At 33.7% G+C, this 17,241-nt stretch overlaps 1 protein-coding gene across 8 annotated transcripts in view; it reads right to left on the bottom strand.

The window, feature by feature from the left end:
• MEF2A (myocyte enhancer factor 2A) overlaps positions 1-17,241 on the bottom strand; it is a 174,566-nt gene that overhangs the window by 70,637 nt on the left and 86,688 nt on the right. For all 8 annotated transcript variants that reach the window (XM_032621893.1, XM_032621895.1, XM_032621898.1 and 5 more), the window contains one exon: positions 6,920-7,123. In XM_032621893.1, the coding sequence (XP_032477784.1) occupies positions 6,920-7,123 (204 nt within the window). The remainder of the gene's footprint in view (positions 1-6,919; positions 7,124-17,241) is intronic.

Genomic DNA, 17,241 nt, shown 5'->3' with positions numbered 1-17,241 from the left:
ATAAATATCAGTTCAATAAATTAAAAAATGAAGAAATAATGCATTACATTCAATACTTTTACCCTTTTCTCTTCAGCCCCTTTCAAAAAAATTACAATGCAATCCTAACAGAATTTACAGCTTGGGAAGTGCAAGAGAGTCAGTAAAACCGCAGGCAGGTATTCTATTAGGCTCTTCCAGTAGGCACCCAAACCTTCAGGAGAAAGTCAAAAGTATTATACGTCTCTTCGGAATCTGGTTTACTTCTCAGGTTTTAGCTATTTCCACTCTTCACACTACACTACAGCTATTCATAGCTGATTTTAATTCCATAAAATAAGTATGCTATACCTCATTTCCTACTTTCCACATAAGCTGTCCCCCCTGACCTACAACACCTTTCTTCTAACCCCTTTTCTCTCTCCAACCCTATCCTTTAAAGGACTCAGGTGATGGTGTCACCTCTAGAGGAAGTTTTCTCTGACCATTCTCCCAATCCTCTGTACCTTCCTTTTCTCACTGGTCAAAAATTTGGTCAATGTATCAAAGAACTTCCTGAGAAAAAAAGAACAATTTATCTCATCGTAAGTACTAAAACATTCAATCCATGACACATAGGGACATAAAAAGGATACAAAAGTATTCATCAATAATCACAAGAAATGCATTACAGAAATGTGAGCCATATTATGAAGTGATATATATATATATATATATATATATATATCACCCTTTTCACCCATGAATTCCTGTTTATATATCAGCAACATCAATCTCTGATGGAGAAAAACCTGACCTCAAGAAAATAAAAATCACACGCAGAGATGCATAGTTCCTTATAAAAAGCACATAAATGAAAACCAATAATTGTATGATAAATAATAATATTCAAATACATAGCAAAATGAAAAGAGTAAAACTGAAATTGTAAGAGCTATGGTGATTGCTGTGTGAGGTGATGGTGCAGGACATGTGGGAAGAGGAGGAGGGCCATGAGGATTTCGTGCCTCACCCTGTGAATCACCATCCTGCTGCTTCAGGCTCTGTTAGGAATAAAAGAGCAGGGCAGGGGGCTGGAGGTGGAGGAAAGCTTTGTCTTGTCTTCAGATGTTTCATTATTTTTTCCCTTTCCCTGCCGCTCCACTGCAGCCCTGTAAAACATTAGGCAAGCCTCTTAAACACTCCCTGTCTGTTCCATTCCTCATCTGTAACATGGGGAGAAAAAAATTGATTGGCTCAAAAAGGCTCTCTGAGGACATAATAATCCTGTCAGAAAACCTAAACATAATCATGCCTCCAAATTCTGTAACTAGATGATCTCAGGAGACAAAAGTCATTTCTTTCTTTTTTGCTCAGCTGAGGAACTGGAGTCCATCTCCCCACCCATCCCCACCAGACCCCCTAAATACACTCAAAGAAGCACGTATAACCCATAAAGAATTGAATCGAAAGGTCACCCATTAAAAATGTGTTCCCTAGTTTGCAATTCACACCAAATCAGCATACTACTTTGAATTGCTCTTTAGAAGGTCTTAAAAGTTACAATTTGTGCTTGCTCACTGCTTGAAATTATTTCAGAGGATAGTCTTAGGGATAAAAATATTTTAAAAGCTGGATAACCACTGCCAAGACATTGCATGCTAACTTGAAGCTTTTAGTCTCACTGCACTTGGGACAAGTTACTTCAAGTTAATACAAGATTGCTTAGGCCTCATCTCAAAAGTTTCTGATTCAGTAGGTCTGAGGTGGGGCCCAAGAACTTAGATTTCTAACAAGTGCTCTGGTGATCCTGATGCTGCTGCTAAAGGCACCACACTTTGAGAACTATTGATTTTAAATAATGTACTCCTGGCATGATCACTTTTACTACCAGCTGTTTTTATTTAGTAATTGATAGATGCATCTTATATTGATTCCCTATCTTCAGAGATATTATTTCCAAATTCCTTTGTAATCTGAAAGCAGGGAAGAACTATTAAGACTCAAAAAAGCAGATTTTCTCTTCCTTTAGAACACAAATTATCATCATCTTACTTCATTTATCACTGTGCCTCAATTTCCTCAACTACGAAATGGGAATAATTAGAGGGATTCAATAATATAATAAGATAATATAAATAAAAGCCCTGGGAAGAGTACCAGGCCATAATAAGTACTTGATAAATGTTGTATATTATTCTTGTTGCAATTACTTCACTAATTTTCTGTTCATTATTGAGGAAAACTTATTCATGTTTACTATATGTTATACATTACTGGTATATGTATAAAATCTTATCTATTTACGGTGCAATGTCCCAGAGCTCCAATGGATTCGGTAAACTGGGGAACAAAGGGAGGAGGTAATGTTAAAGACCTAGGTTCTAATCCCAGTTTTCCCACTAAATTGCTACATGACTCTGGGCAAGTCAAACCCTAGTCTCAATTTCTGCTTCTGAAAAAGCTTATCTTGGATATGAAGATCAAATGAGATAATGCAAGTGAAAAAATAATAATAATTTAAGTACTGTAGTACTCCTGTGGTGAAGAAAATACCTCTATCTGGGAACAGTTCACAAGATATTAATAAGAGATATAACTGGCCATGGCCCCTGTATTTACACCCTTAAATGACAGCACAATGATCTGAATCACCACACAAGCTATTTACTGAATGTCCAATGCCACCAAGTCACTATTTTAAATATATAATGCTATTTTAAATATATTATGAGCAGATATATTTAATATTTCAAATATTATTGCAAAGTGAAAGAAAAGTAGATACAAAAGTAATCTCAGGCATTTATTGTGTAGCGGCTGCTAACATCCTCACTTCATGCCTTTAGCATAATTTTTATTTTGATGCAGAACCCTTGTATTGGTTCTAGGCTTTTATTCAGTATAAATTCAAAGTGAATGAATAATGGCAACTAATTAGATTGGTGATTTTCATTTCTAGTTTCTAATACTCTAGGACATATCTAATGTTCTTATAAAATTGCATAATACTGTTTACAAGTTTTTAAATCAATTTACTGAAAAGAAGATTTGGGGGTTATAACATTTTCTTTGTACATTTCAATTAAATTACTACCTTTTGTAGGACCAAACAAAAATCAGCCACCTTTCTTTGTGTCAATGCTTACCAATATAAAAAGATACAATGTATATCTTTGATGTTTCCTAATGAACTATAGGGAATGAAGTAATACAACTCATTTTTTGAAAGGAATATATTCCTGAAAAGCAGCACACAAACATTTTCAAATAAAATGTCATTTTAACTGCAACAGTGATACTCCCCTTTCAAAGAAATCCAGTTATGAAGTCTCTTACAAAGTTTACCCCAATGACAATCTCCTAATTTACCAATGTGTAAATTTCCATTTTCATGTATTTAGCTTTCTCAACGCAGGAGATATATACATCCAAGACATTGCAGACCTTGATTTAAAATTCCTAAATGCAATTTAAAATATGTAAATGCTGTTGATTAAAAAAAAAACAAAGCTATACAGAAAAAATTCTTATCAACTATGATTAAAATGTTAAAACTGATTAAAATTTTAAGAGACTAGTTTTAAAATATAAATAATACGAAACAAGGAAAAGCAAAGATAGAAAACACTACTCTGTAGATGTGTTTCTAATACCTGTGGTTAAAAATACCTGTAGATCAATGTGAGCATCATGTATTCCTCTGTTTATCGTCACAATATTCAAATACCAACTACTTTTACTTTTACTATATTATATTTATTCTATAGTGCTCCCAGAAAACATATTAGATCTAATTCCACAGGCAAAAACATGTGCATCCTTATGCCATGGACTATGCAGATGTGGTTAACAATACAGGGCACCCATCCCTCTTCTCTCCACAGTACATCCCCAAAGGGCCTGTGTGTAGGATCCAGCAGAATAGAAAAATTGGTACATCTACAGAAGACTCCATTTTAATATATGTAAGATTATGTCAAAGAATATTTCAGTTCTGGGGGAAAGCAAAACCCTGCTAATTTTAAAGACTAACATATATGCAACAGGAAATGGGTGAATTCAGGTTAGAGGCCTTATGAAAGCTGTTCACAAAATTTTCAGTTAGTTTCACTGTTGGTCATATTGCATAAGGAAACACTCTAAAGTAGATCACTTATAGTTGTTCATGCCTCCATTTATTGTTGATGTACTCAGCGAATGAGTACATCATGAGATGGCTCAAGAGTCCAGAACCAATTTGTTAGAGGTTTAATATAAAATCTTCCACTGGTAAAAGTGTATCTCAATGTTTTACAGAACTGTAGGTAGGAGAAAAAAAAAAGTCTCGTGGCTTGAATTAGAAATCTCTAAATAATATCACTTTGCAGAGTCCCTAGCATGCAGAAGTTCCTCAAATATTTTTGTCAAATGAACAAATGCACGTCAACAAGTTTGCTTCCAATTATTACAACGGTTTGAAAGGAAACTATATGTAAAAGGAAAAAATACTTAAAATGATATTCTAAAAATATCCTTAAATAAGATATTTGTAAAGCACTTAGAAAGTGGCCCATAGGAAGCTTTATATAAGCATTTGTCATTACTCTTATCCTGTTAATTTAGTTTGGTTCACAACAATCTTGGTAGCTGCATTAGCATAAAGTCATCACCACAACTGATAAAAAGAACTCAGGTATGTATGCACTACTAGTGAGGATGTAGTTGCATCACCTTTACATGTGGAATAAAGACCATCTTACAAGGGTAACCACTACTGTCTTATAATGAAGATTAACTCAGTAAGACATTAACATACAAGAAAGGTGAATTAAGCCTTATAATTTTATCCTACCACAACAAATTAAATCCCTTATAATCCAATGTTTTCTGTCTTGTATTTACATAATGTGTCTTATATTTATATAATTCAGAACTTCAAAAAGAGCTACTGGTAAGGTTCATGTTCATTTATATCTAAGAAATTCAATTAAAAAAATAAAACATCAAAATGGCAATTGATGGCAATTTGCTTCACACTAAAGCAAACTATAATATAGGAGAGTGCTAAAAAATGTTTGGGATTTACTCTCTTACACTTTGACTGCTGACCACAACAGAGATGAAGACTGAGGTAGTCTGAAAATTCTGTGAGGATTAAATCACACTATATTCTTCATATTCTCTAAGGAAGTAAACTTTAGGCTGTGCGAAGTACCCTCAACTTCCGGGGGCCAAGAACAACAACTGCTGCAATGAAAGAGCAGAGTAGTTAGGGTTAAGGAGGTGATTGCCTTCTATAATGAAACTAGCTTCAACATCTATTTGTTGACACTATTAAAGTCAACTCTATTTTTTTGTTTGACTTAAGGCAGTGGAGCTTTTGATAAGACACAGAGGTTTTTAAAATGTCATTTTAAACTAAACACCAGGGATACCTTCTATTTCAAGGAAAGCCCGTTACAAAGTCTCTTTATGAAGCTCACCCAAACCAAGATCCCCTAATTTACAAAATTACGATTCAAAATGCATTATGATACATAACCGGGGGAGAGTCTACTAAGCAGTTTATATGGCACATAAGTGATAAGATATACCATAAAAGCTAAATGATATAAAATAACTTACAATTGATTAAAACACAACTGTGCTAAGGAGTTTGGCCAAAGATGTAACCATGTAGTTTAACTGAAGTGATCAACAAAAGCAAGATCAAAAGCTTCATAAACACTGGAGTGAGCCACTCAAATAAAATGGTGGGAAAATCAAGCAACAGAGGAATTGTAGCTCTAATTATACTACACTTTTACTTCTCATTTCAAACAATTAATTGCTAAAAATTAAGTATTTTTCTAATAAAAGTAGCAGAATTTTTTTTTGCAGTAACAATCAATCAATTACTGCCCAAAAAGGAATGGTTAAGGTAGAAAAATATAGGGGAAATTTAAAATGCATTTTCAGAACTATAACATAATCTGTGGAGGCAAATAAATCAGATTCCTATACAATAAAGTATATTTCTCTATCTTAATTTCAATTTCTCAAATAAAATCTAAATTTGGACTTCTTCTTTTATGGCTAGTTCTGTATGGCTAGTTCTGAATCATTTCCCATGATTTCAGTACTTTAAGCAAGGAAATCTCTAATTTATTGAAACAGTTTTCTAATATTACAAAACTAAGTAAACATTATGTCTTTTCAAGCAGCGAAAAAAAAATCCATTTCGAACAAAAATAAAATAAAACCTCGAAGTATAAACAAAAAAGATAAAAGTAAATAAGAATGCTAATTTAAAATGTTATTAGAAATATACATAGAAAGTTATCTTTTATAAGATTTTTGCAACAGAAAATAGTTGAATGGGAAAGTATATTGGTTCTTCTTTTTGAAGGTTTTGTCTTAAAACACTTTCTGAATAGACTGAAATCATTCTATAAAACTCCTTTTCTTATTTTCACTTAATTAGGTTGGTAGAACTATGAGAGATACCAAAGGGTAACAGATTAAAAAAAATAATGAGGCAATCTTCCCCCCCACAACCAAAGCACTGTTAACAAAATAGAAATAATATTTACATCATTCCCTTCCATTTCATTAGTGTTTAAAGTTGTGGGTAGTCACTGAGGTGACGAAATAATTAAGACATGTTAAAACTATAACTTCATACTGTCTAAAGTGATAGCTTCTTATAATATTAATTTAAAAAGTCATACAAAATAAGTAATCATAGATGAAATGTTAGATTATACTGATGTATATAGTACAACAGCCTAGTTTATTTTTTCTCAATGATTAGGATATGCTTATAACATAAATGGGTCATCATATAGTAATAATTAGACCCTTCTAAGAAACAATTCAGAGAAAAGCTATATCTATAACCGATTTATATTTTGAATATAAAAAGCAACCTGACAGTTAAAGTTATTAAATCAAGATTTAATTATTATCTACAATTCAGGCATTACTAGATATATGTTACCTCAACAATATCCGAGTTGGTTCTGCTTTCATGAGGTTCATTATATTCTGTATACTTGAGAAGAACTTTGTCCATATCAGTGCTGGCATACTGAAACAGTTTGTTAGAGCTGTTGAAAATGATGAGTGCTATTTCACAGTCACAGAGCACACTAAGTTCATAGGCTTTCTTCATTAATCCAAACTTTCTCTTTGTAAAAGTAACCTAGACAATCCAAAAAAAAAAAAGTATATTTTTATTACAAGTTATTAGTAGTACTTGAATACAGGTTACCTGAAGATGAGTTCTCTTTTAACACTGAGTCTGATTTCAAAGCTGAAAAAGGTTCCTAGCTTCATACTCCACATGAGTCTTCTTCCCCAATTTGCCAAAGGCCTACAATCCTACATATATTCTGTACCTCCAAGGGCTCTAATAGAGCAGTCTCCTGAGGAGGCTTCCTTTATCCTTGGTTGCCACTCTGCTGCAGTGGGCAAAGAACCAGAGAAGGAAACAGTTGATCAGTGGCCCCTTATCATCCAGCTTAAAATGGCATTAGAAAACCAAGTCCCACCTCAAGTAATCCATTCATTACTCAGACTTTAATCCCTAAACAACAAAGTACATCCACTAATCTAATTTATACTTCTCCTCCTTCCCAAGCTCTTCTACTGCACCCACTGAAATTCAGTCTAGATCAGCAAATTCCCCAATGTCCTCAAATTCTTCTTTGAATATTTCTTTCTCTAACTGAAACATGTCACCTGAAGCCCTCTCAAATAGAGACTAATTAGTTTGTTTTTAAATACTACATCTCCTGTACTCATGGGTCTGGAAGATATGTCCTTTTTGCTCCCCATTCTCTCCTCAATTTTCCTTTCTTCTTCTCTAAAAACCCCAGATATCCTGAAGCTCAAGCCATGAAATTTATACCACCCCAAAAATCTTTGTGGTGACCCTTGGTCACTTTCCCTCTCCCTCATGCACTGATAAGTATCACATAACTACTTCTCATTCTAATCCTGCTCTTATCTCTGGTGACTTCAGCATCTGTGTAAAAAATTAGTGCAAATACCTTAGCCTCTCAGTTCCTTTATCTCCCAACCTCCAAAATGATCAACCACCACCACATGTCAAGCACTCCTACTGCCATACCTTAACTCTGCCATAAACAATAATCACATCACCTCCAAAATCTCAATTTCACGCATTCCACTTTGCCTTCTATGCAACTCTCCTATTTTGTATTATCTCTCCAGAAATTCTTTAACCTTCATCAAGTCCTCCAATCCATTTACCTCACCACTTTGTTACTATCTACATATTCTCATGCCCTTTCTTCTCTCTTTAGATTCCATGGTCCATCACTATTTTTTCACTTCTACTCTTCTCTCATTAAGATACTTGCTTAGCACAGCCCCAACCAAGTATTGACGCCCCATACATTTACCCAATTATCCTTTTATCTTTATGCAAGTGGCTGACAATTACTGGAAATGTTAAGTGTGCGTGCACACTCACACCCACATCCCCCTTGTGTTTCTAAACTGATGACCATAAATCTCAACTAACACTTAACATTGCCTGACATTATAACTTGGCTTATTTGTCCCATTATCCCATTCTCCAGGTCAGATACTTCCTACCTTCTCTCCCTCAAATCAACTCTCCACTGATAACCTTGCCTCAAACCATTGAGAAAACAGAAATCAGCAGCAACTATCTCACTTCCCATCACCAAATCTATCAATTCAATTGTTTCATCTGTACTTTTCCACACTCTCCCTTCTCTGCTGTCATTATTGACATCTCTGTTCCTATTCCTTTCCATATGCTCTTCCCTCATCATGGTTTCCCTATCAAAGACCACAAGCTTAGAAACATGCTGTAGCATCTCCTTTGACTCCACGCTGCCCCTTCAGTTACCACCCCTTCTCTTCACCCCTCTTTCTGCTCTACTTCAGAGTAAAAATGTTTGAAAGAAACGTCTATAGTTGGTGGCTCTAACTTCTCATCACCTATCTCTCCTCAACCTTACTGCAATCAGACATCCAGTCCCCAGATTCCACTAAGACTTGTCAATATCATTACAGTGACCTTCAATTTATGTGATTAAAGTCAACAGTCATTTTTTTTCTTACCTTACTATACATCTCGTTTGACAAAGCTGACCATATTCTCACTCTTCAAACATTTTCTTTTCCAGTTGTTTATGACACAACACTGTCCTGGTGTTCCTCCTACTTCAGTGACTGCTTCCTCTCAGCTTTTAGAGCTATATCCTCTTCCTCTGCTCAGCCTCTACCCACTGAAGTGCCTGTGAGCTTTAGACTTGGGCTCCCTTCTCCTCTTTACCCCCACAGTCCTTGCTAGGTAATTGCAGCCAGCCTCATGATTTTAAAAGCAACAAATATGCTCTTTCCACAGTCTTCTCCATTTCAGCAAATGGAATCGTCATCCATTCAAACAAAACCAAATAATATCTAAGAGTTATCCTTGATCCCTCTTATCACAATAATCTACCCTACCAATCCTTCAGCAAATTGTTTTAGCTCCACCTCTAAAACATATCCCAAATCTATCCACTTCTATCTACACCACTATATCGCCCTAGGTTAAGTTACATAATCTCTCATGTGTATTATTTATATAATCACCTTATTATTTTTTTACATCTTTATTGGATTATAATTGCTTTACAATGATGTGTTAGTTTCTGCTTTATAACAAAATGAATCAGCTATACATATACATATGTTCCCATATCTCCTCCCTCTTGCATCTCCCTCCCTCCCACCCTCCCTATCCCACCCACCCGGGTGGTCACAAAGCACCGAGCTGATCTCCCTGTGCTACGCTGCTGCTTCTTATTAGATTTCCTGCTTTACCTATTGTACCCCACAGTATATTTGCCACATACCTGACAGAGTGATATATGTGAAACATAAATCAAAATGTGTAAGTAGGAGTTTAGAGTTTTTCACTGCACTGAAAGTAAAAACCAAACTTATTAAGGAAACAGAATAAATGATCTGGCCTCAAACTATGTGACCTTATTTCTCATCACTCTCTCTTACACCCATCATGCTGCACTGGCGTCTGCGTGTGTACACATGTGCATGTGTTTTCCTTAACCAGAAGCTACTTTCCACCTTAGGAACTTTGCTATCTTCCCTCTCTGTGGAACACTTTCACACCATATCTTTCTAATGGTTCCTTCCCTCTCCTTTTAAAACTAAATCTCTCATCTTTATTTAATCTTTTAAACAAGTCCTTACAATATAAATACACAAATATATGACTTTATATGAATGCATCTATGGAATATAATGTGTTTTGCTTGCCTCCCTATTTCCCCTTGCACCAACATAAACCTCTTAACACACATTTTCAACTTAGTATTTTTCATTCCACACTTTTGTATAAGACCATATAATCATATACACATTTAGATGTATACACATACGAGAGATCTTGTTAGCATTTTACAAAACTGGGACTCTTGTCAGTTTTATTTTGTTTTACTCATTTAACTATACCTTGTGGATATGTCTCTAAGTCAAATGGTATAGTTCTAAGGTACTCTTTTGAATAATTTCATATAAATGTTACCACTCTTTTGCTAGGTGCAAAATAAAAATCTCGTTTCTGTAATATGAATTTTCCTAACTAGCAGTGATTAAACATCTCTTTTTTATATTTGTTGCCATTTGAGATTTGCTTGTTCTAAGCTGCCCATATTTTGATCATTTTCTTATTTTATAAATTGTTTATTACTTGTCTGAGAGCTCCTTGTACAGGTATATTAACCATGTTTTATACTTTTCCAAATTTCTCAATTATATATTACCTTTGTTTACATATCTGTCATTTAAAAGTTTTAAATTTTTATAAACTGATTGTATTACTGTTCTTCAAAATCTTGGCAGTTATTATACCACTGTAAGAATATAGTGAATATAAGAATACCACTATTAAAACATACTATTTTAAAACAATGAAATCAAAATCACTTATATTTTGAGATGCACCCAGATATACTTGCTGCATTAAAAATTTGAATTCATCAAAGGTGCAGTTAGAAAACGTTTTACCTTACTCCTAGTAACTGGAGAAAATGACAATCAGCAAAGGAAAGCATTTATTGCAAGAATAATTCCTACTCTAGTCAAAGGATTTCAAAATAAGTGAGATATGAACAAGACATGAGACAGGCAATACTGCTTCAGAATATCTAATAAGCATGCCTGAAGAAAATTCTCTAAAACAAAAACTTAAGTTCACTAACAGTAAAATTAGGACAAACCCTGTTGTCCTTTCCAAAAATACTTATACAAAATATTTCTCTGAAGTTATCTATTAGAAGGAGTTGAAGGATGGAGTTAGTGGAGGAGACCTAGCTTATAACAACCTCCTCTCCTCCATTCCTCCAGCTTACTCCAACTACAGTAAGACCAAAAAGAGTTTTTTCAGCAACTAGAAAGATTTGCACAAAATACACTTACGTTTCAACAGTGAAGCCAAAGACATAACAGTGAAAACTACAATCTTAATATTTTACTTTCAAGCTTCATAAATTAAATCTTATTTTATCTATAAGTGCTTAAGTCTATTTTTAAACACTCTGGTTTATTGCTAACAATTTATAACAATAGTAATATAAAATTAACTTTGTATTCTTATAAATTTGTCATCCTATTTTGAAATAATTTCAAACATACAGAGAAGTTTCAAAAAGTAGTACAAGGGAGGAGATATGGGGATACATGCATATGTAGAGCCGATTCACTTTGTTATAAAGCAGTAACTAACACACCATTGTAAAGCAAACTCTAATAAAGGTGTTTAAAAAAAATAGTACAAAACTTTCAAATATCCTTCTACCAAATTATCTGTTAACATTTTACCACATTTTCATTCTCTAAACACACATAAGTTTTTCTCCGAACCCTCTGGACTAAGCTGCAGGTTATAAGGTCCCTTTGCCTCTAAATACTGTCTTAAAAACAAGGACAAATATAATTATCAAAATAAAAAACCAACATGGAGATACAGCACTATTATCTAATATATAAACCTTATTCAAATTTCTCAATTTTCCCACTAATTTCCTTCATAGGGGAAAAAAAAATGGTTTGCTTTTTTTTCTCCTTCTAGCACAGAATCCAATCCAGGATCATATGCTGCATTTAACTGCATCCTGTTTAATTTGAAACACTTTCTCAGTCTTCGTTTTTCAGGACCTTGGCACTTTTGCAGAATACAGGTCATTTACATTGTGGTATGTATCTCAATTTGGCTTTGTCTTGTTTCTTTCTGATTATATTCAGATTGTACATTTTGAACAGGAATAGTTTAGAAGCAATGTGTCCTCAATACATCCCATGAAAATCCACATATCTATTTACCCCCTAAATAGTATTGTTAGCTTGATTAAGGTAGTGTCTGCCAGTTTTTCCCCCCCAGCAAAGCTACTATTTCCCCCCTATAATTAGTAAGTATATTGTGAAGATCTCTATGAAAATATTCTGTTTTCTCATCAAACTTTAACAAACTGATTTTTGCATCCACTGATGAATACTGCCTGAAAAATTATTACCATGATGGCTGTCAAATGGGAATTTTCTAATTCCATTACATTTTCTATCTACATTTACTAACTGGCATTTTACTGTGAGAGTTTTCTTTTCCCTTCATTCATTCATTCATTTATGTCAGCAACAACTCATGGATTCTTATTTTATTCTATGGGTTATAATTCATTCGTATCTTTACTCATTCTGATGTTCAAATTGTCTTTTATTTCAGCAGTGAGAGATCCTCTATGTCGGCTTCCTGTGTCCATTTGACATGCTCCCAGTATTCTTTGAACTTCCTGGCACAGTCAAATGCTCCAGGCTCTTCCTGTTCTTTCCCTGCCCCAGTCCTAGAATCAGCCATTTCACCAGGAAGCTCTGATTCCTTTGGTAGAGAACTGTATTTAGAAACTAAGATATGGAGGCTAAGTTACTCGGGTGTCACTGTTTCTAGGCCCTCTCAACAGAGAGAACTAGGAAATATGTATATGTACACACATACACAAACACACTTCAATATCTGTTTCTATTTTTATCAAAATATATTAAAATCCATGGTACTTCCAATTCTAATTCTATGTCATAGGGTTTATTACAGGCTTCTCCCTTTCCATAGCTCTAACTCCCTTCTCTGACAGTAAGAAACCCAGCTCCCATTAACCACAATACACTTACTTATTTGCTCATTCTTAGATTACACTTTAAGTAGTTTTCAAATTGCTAAGCCACACTATGAAAAACAAACCTACCATCTAGAAACAAAAGACAGTTCTTTTATCGATACTCTGAAGGACTGGGTCAAGAGATAAATGCATACACAATTTTGGTAAGATATCGTCAAATACCGTCCCCTCAAATTGCTATACCAATCTGTATTCCCATCTGCAATGCACAGGACTGCCTACTTCTTCACAGCCTTACTATACTTTCATTAATAACAGTATTTAGGGCTATGAATTTTCTTCTGATTCCTACATTAAATATATTCCATAAATATGGATGTGTACTATTTTCTTATTTTTAGAAATTATGTTATTTTAGTTATATATTTCCCTTTTTACCCAGAAGTTGTTAGACTGGCATCAAACTTTTCAAAAAAGAAATTCTTATGTAGAATTAGCTTTCAAAAAAACCATTAAACAAAATTAATTTCTGGTTTTACTACATGGTAATCGGCATATGTTTGTAATATTCTCCTTTATTGAATTTACTGGTGTTTCTTTGGTTAGGTAATATATGATCAATTTTGGTGAATGCTCTTTGTACCCTCATATACTCTATTTTCTAAGTGTAGTGTTCAACATATCACTTAAAGTCAATTTTATTGATTATGCTGTTTATATCTGGTTTACCATCAATTATTTTTTGTCCATTTGATCTATTTCATACTAAGACTACTATGTTTAAGTATCTTATTACTAGTTTGTCTCCATTTATGTTTCTTTGTATCTCTTTCAGTTTCTGCTTGATAAAGGTAGTATTTAGTATACCATTATTCCTAATTCTTACATCTTCAAGGTCAGCACTGAAAAGTATCCTTCTTTGCCCCATTTAATGCTTTTCTGTCTACAATCCTACATCATCTAATATCAGGATTATAACCTGTTTTCTCATTGTTTTCATTTGTCTGGTATACCTTTTCCCATACTTTTACTTTTAGTCTTTCTGATTATTCCATTTTAGGTGTGTCTCTTTTTGCCTATATTTGGAGCTTGTGAACTAAACTGGAAATGTTTTTTCTTTTAATAAACAGTCTTATTCACATTTATTGATATGACTGATAATGCTTAGAGATTTCACTGTCATTTTAATACTTTAATAAATATTTAATGCTTATACATATTATGTATATTTCCTATTTTTTTCCTTCTCTCTAAATGAGGTGTTTTCTTTGCTCCTTTATTTTAAAAAAATTTAACAAAGATTAGCATTTTTGTTCTAGTGGTTACCTTTGTAGTTACAGCTTTTAAAAATGCCCTTGGTCTCCTGTTTTCATGTTTAATCTTTCACTATTTGATGTGTCAAATCTTAATGATATTCTTTAACTCCCACCTATTGCCTAAACGATAACCAGTGTGCTTATTCTACTTTCCTCTTTCCCTCTCCTTTCTTACCATGTCTCAGTTGCCTTATTTCTATTTTATCACAGTAAAGTAACATATAATAAATAATATATAACACATTATTCTTCTACCCCTGCCCCCACTGTTGCTTTAGGCTAAAATCTATAATTAAGTATATTAAATGTTGATCATGTATTTTTTTGTTTATTTCCTCAGACATCTCTCAGTTGTATGAAGCTTATCCTCTACTAGATTGTACACTAACAGCTCATAAGTACAGAATTCCCTGAGCTCTAGTATGTTTAAAACTTGCTTTTATAATCTTTGTATTTGAATACAGCTTGACTGCAAATGAAATCTTTGCTTCAGACTTTTTTCCCTGCATTTTTTGAAAATGCTGCTCTACTGTTGCCTTGTGCTTTATTATCTCGATTTTGCAAAATTCGATGCCAGTCTAATTCTCTGCACTTATAAATTTGTTGTTGTTTTATACCTAGAAGCCCTGATTTTTTTTTTTATCTTAAAATCCAATAGTTTCAGTAGGATATGTATCAGAGTTGATCTCTGCAGGTCCACCTAATCCTTGGCATCTTACTTTCTCGCTTATTTATGAAAACTTTAATTATAGTTTAAATATTAGTCCTATGGTTTCATTTTTCTTCTTCAGGGACTGCAATTATACATAAGTTCGATCTTCTTTATCTATCTCCCTTTTCAACCACTTCTCTCAAACCCTTTGAAATTACTTATCTCATTTTCATTCATTTAGTTGTTTCCCTGCCTTCCTTCAATCACTATTAAGGTTTCATTTGAATCTATTATTCCTTGGCCACTTTGTAATTTAGTCTTTGTTTTGATATGACTTTATCTTTTTTTTTTCTGGAGTTCAATCACTTTCTGTTTCATCCATGCTTATAAAAAAAATCCACTTCCATTCTGAGTATTTCAAAATTCTGAATCATGATTTTTTTGTCTGTAACATTCCTAAATACTTGTTGAAGGAAATTTATTGCAGGTTGGAAAGTCATATAGCAGTTTTTTCCCACTTTTTCATTGTTGGGAGAACAATCTTATCACCCAAATAGTAGTAAATATCATTTTGTTTTCTTCTTTATAATAGTATATATAGGAGAATACTGCTTGCATCACTGTATTTCTATGGAAAGAACAAACAGTGGGGAGTGGTTTTAAATATTCTTAGTTCAAGATCACCTCTCCTTCTAAAGGAGTTAAGTATGGTCCCTATAATGGAAGGCTTTGGGGGGGGGGTACTGGCAGTGGGGAGAAGAGCTTTGTGCCCTTTGATAAATAAATATATATGTATATTTATATATATTTGCATATTCTTTTGTCTTGAAGGATATATACATCTATCCATTTGTATACATCCATATATTCATTTCCATTCAACTAGCATTCTCCAAAGAGTACCTCTGCCTTCCTTTTTACCCTCTTCTCCCTCAAATAGTTACCTTTTCAAGACTATATATAATACTTCCTTGAGCACTACATACATTTAAGTTCTTTCTTTACCTGTGGTCTCTTCTGACCTACAAATAGTATTTTTCAGAATTTTTGGACTTAGGGTAGAATTCCTCTTTTTGGTAGTGATTTCAAATCAATCTTAAGATAGCTACAAGGTTTCCTCTTCTCCTTTCCCACATACTTTTTCCTGATGTATGCTTGCTCACCTCAAAGACTTACAGTAGAAGTTCAAGAAACAGTACACTGTGACTTGGTAATAATTTTCTACTTGGAGGTAATGTAAAATTTAGATATGCTTTGTCTTCTAGTTGTGCCAAGATTGTAGGTTTTATTTGTTCTTGTTTTTCTGTATCTATTTTTGAAGAAATTATGTTGGAAGAGTCAGGATTAATGCAGCCACCATTCCTTTAATTACTAAGAATTCCTCCTATAAATTTGAATCTTTGTTTTGCAACAGGCTTAAAAATTTTTTTACTTGAAACAAATTAAACATTTAATTTCATTTTATTTTAAATATGATGAAATTTTAAAAATATCAGTATTAATAAAGCTATTTCAGTATCAGGCAAAATAAACATAAATTTTACTTTTATTAAAAAAAATTTTTTAATGTTTATTTATTTGGCTGCATCGGGTCTTAGTTGTGGCACGCAGGCTCTCTAGTTGTAGCATGCATGCTCTAGAGCGTGCAGGCTTAGTTGCTCCGCAGCAGGTGGGATCTTAGTTCCCCGACCAGGGATCAAACCCACGTGCCCTGCATTAGATGGCAGATTCTTAACCACTGGACCACCAGGGAAGTCCCATAAATTTTATTTTTAAATTGTTGTTTTACTCCAGTACTGTAATAACTATAAAGAAAAAGAATAGGACTAAAGGGCTAGACTACAAAATTCAGTGCCTCTGTAAACTGAGACACATTTGGTTTTAACCTAACCAGCTTTCCTGATTTTGGGTAAAATCTGGGACTAATATAATTCTCTGAATTCAAGAAGGTTGAACTGTACCATCTCTAAAAGACCTTCTATGTTTTAAATCCCAAGTACCTGTAAAGATTTTCACATCATATATATTTAGACATACTTTATTTCATTGTTGAATTTAAAAGTCCAGGAGAGACTTTGAGTTTCTGCTCCAGCACTTAATACTCATGGAAGTCACCACTTTGTCCTAACAACAAGTAAAAAGCTGAACAAACTGAAAAATCAACAACTCTTCTTAG

Source organism: Phocoena sinus, chromosome 2, assembly GCF_008692025.1.
Source record: "Phocoena sinus isolate mPhoSin1 chromosome 2, mPhoSin1.pri, whole genome shotgun sequence".
Taxonomy (NCBI): Eukaryota; Metazoa; Chordata; class Mammalia; order Artiodactyla; family Phocoenidae; genus Phocoena; species Phocoena sinus.
The sequence above is the reverse complement of the archived record's forward strand: the minus strand, read 5'-3'. Positions and strand labels throughout refer to the sequence as shown.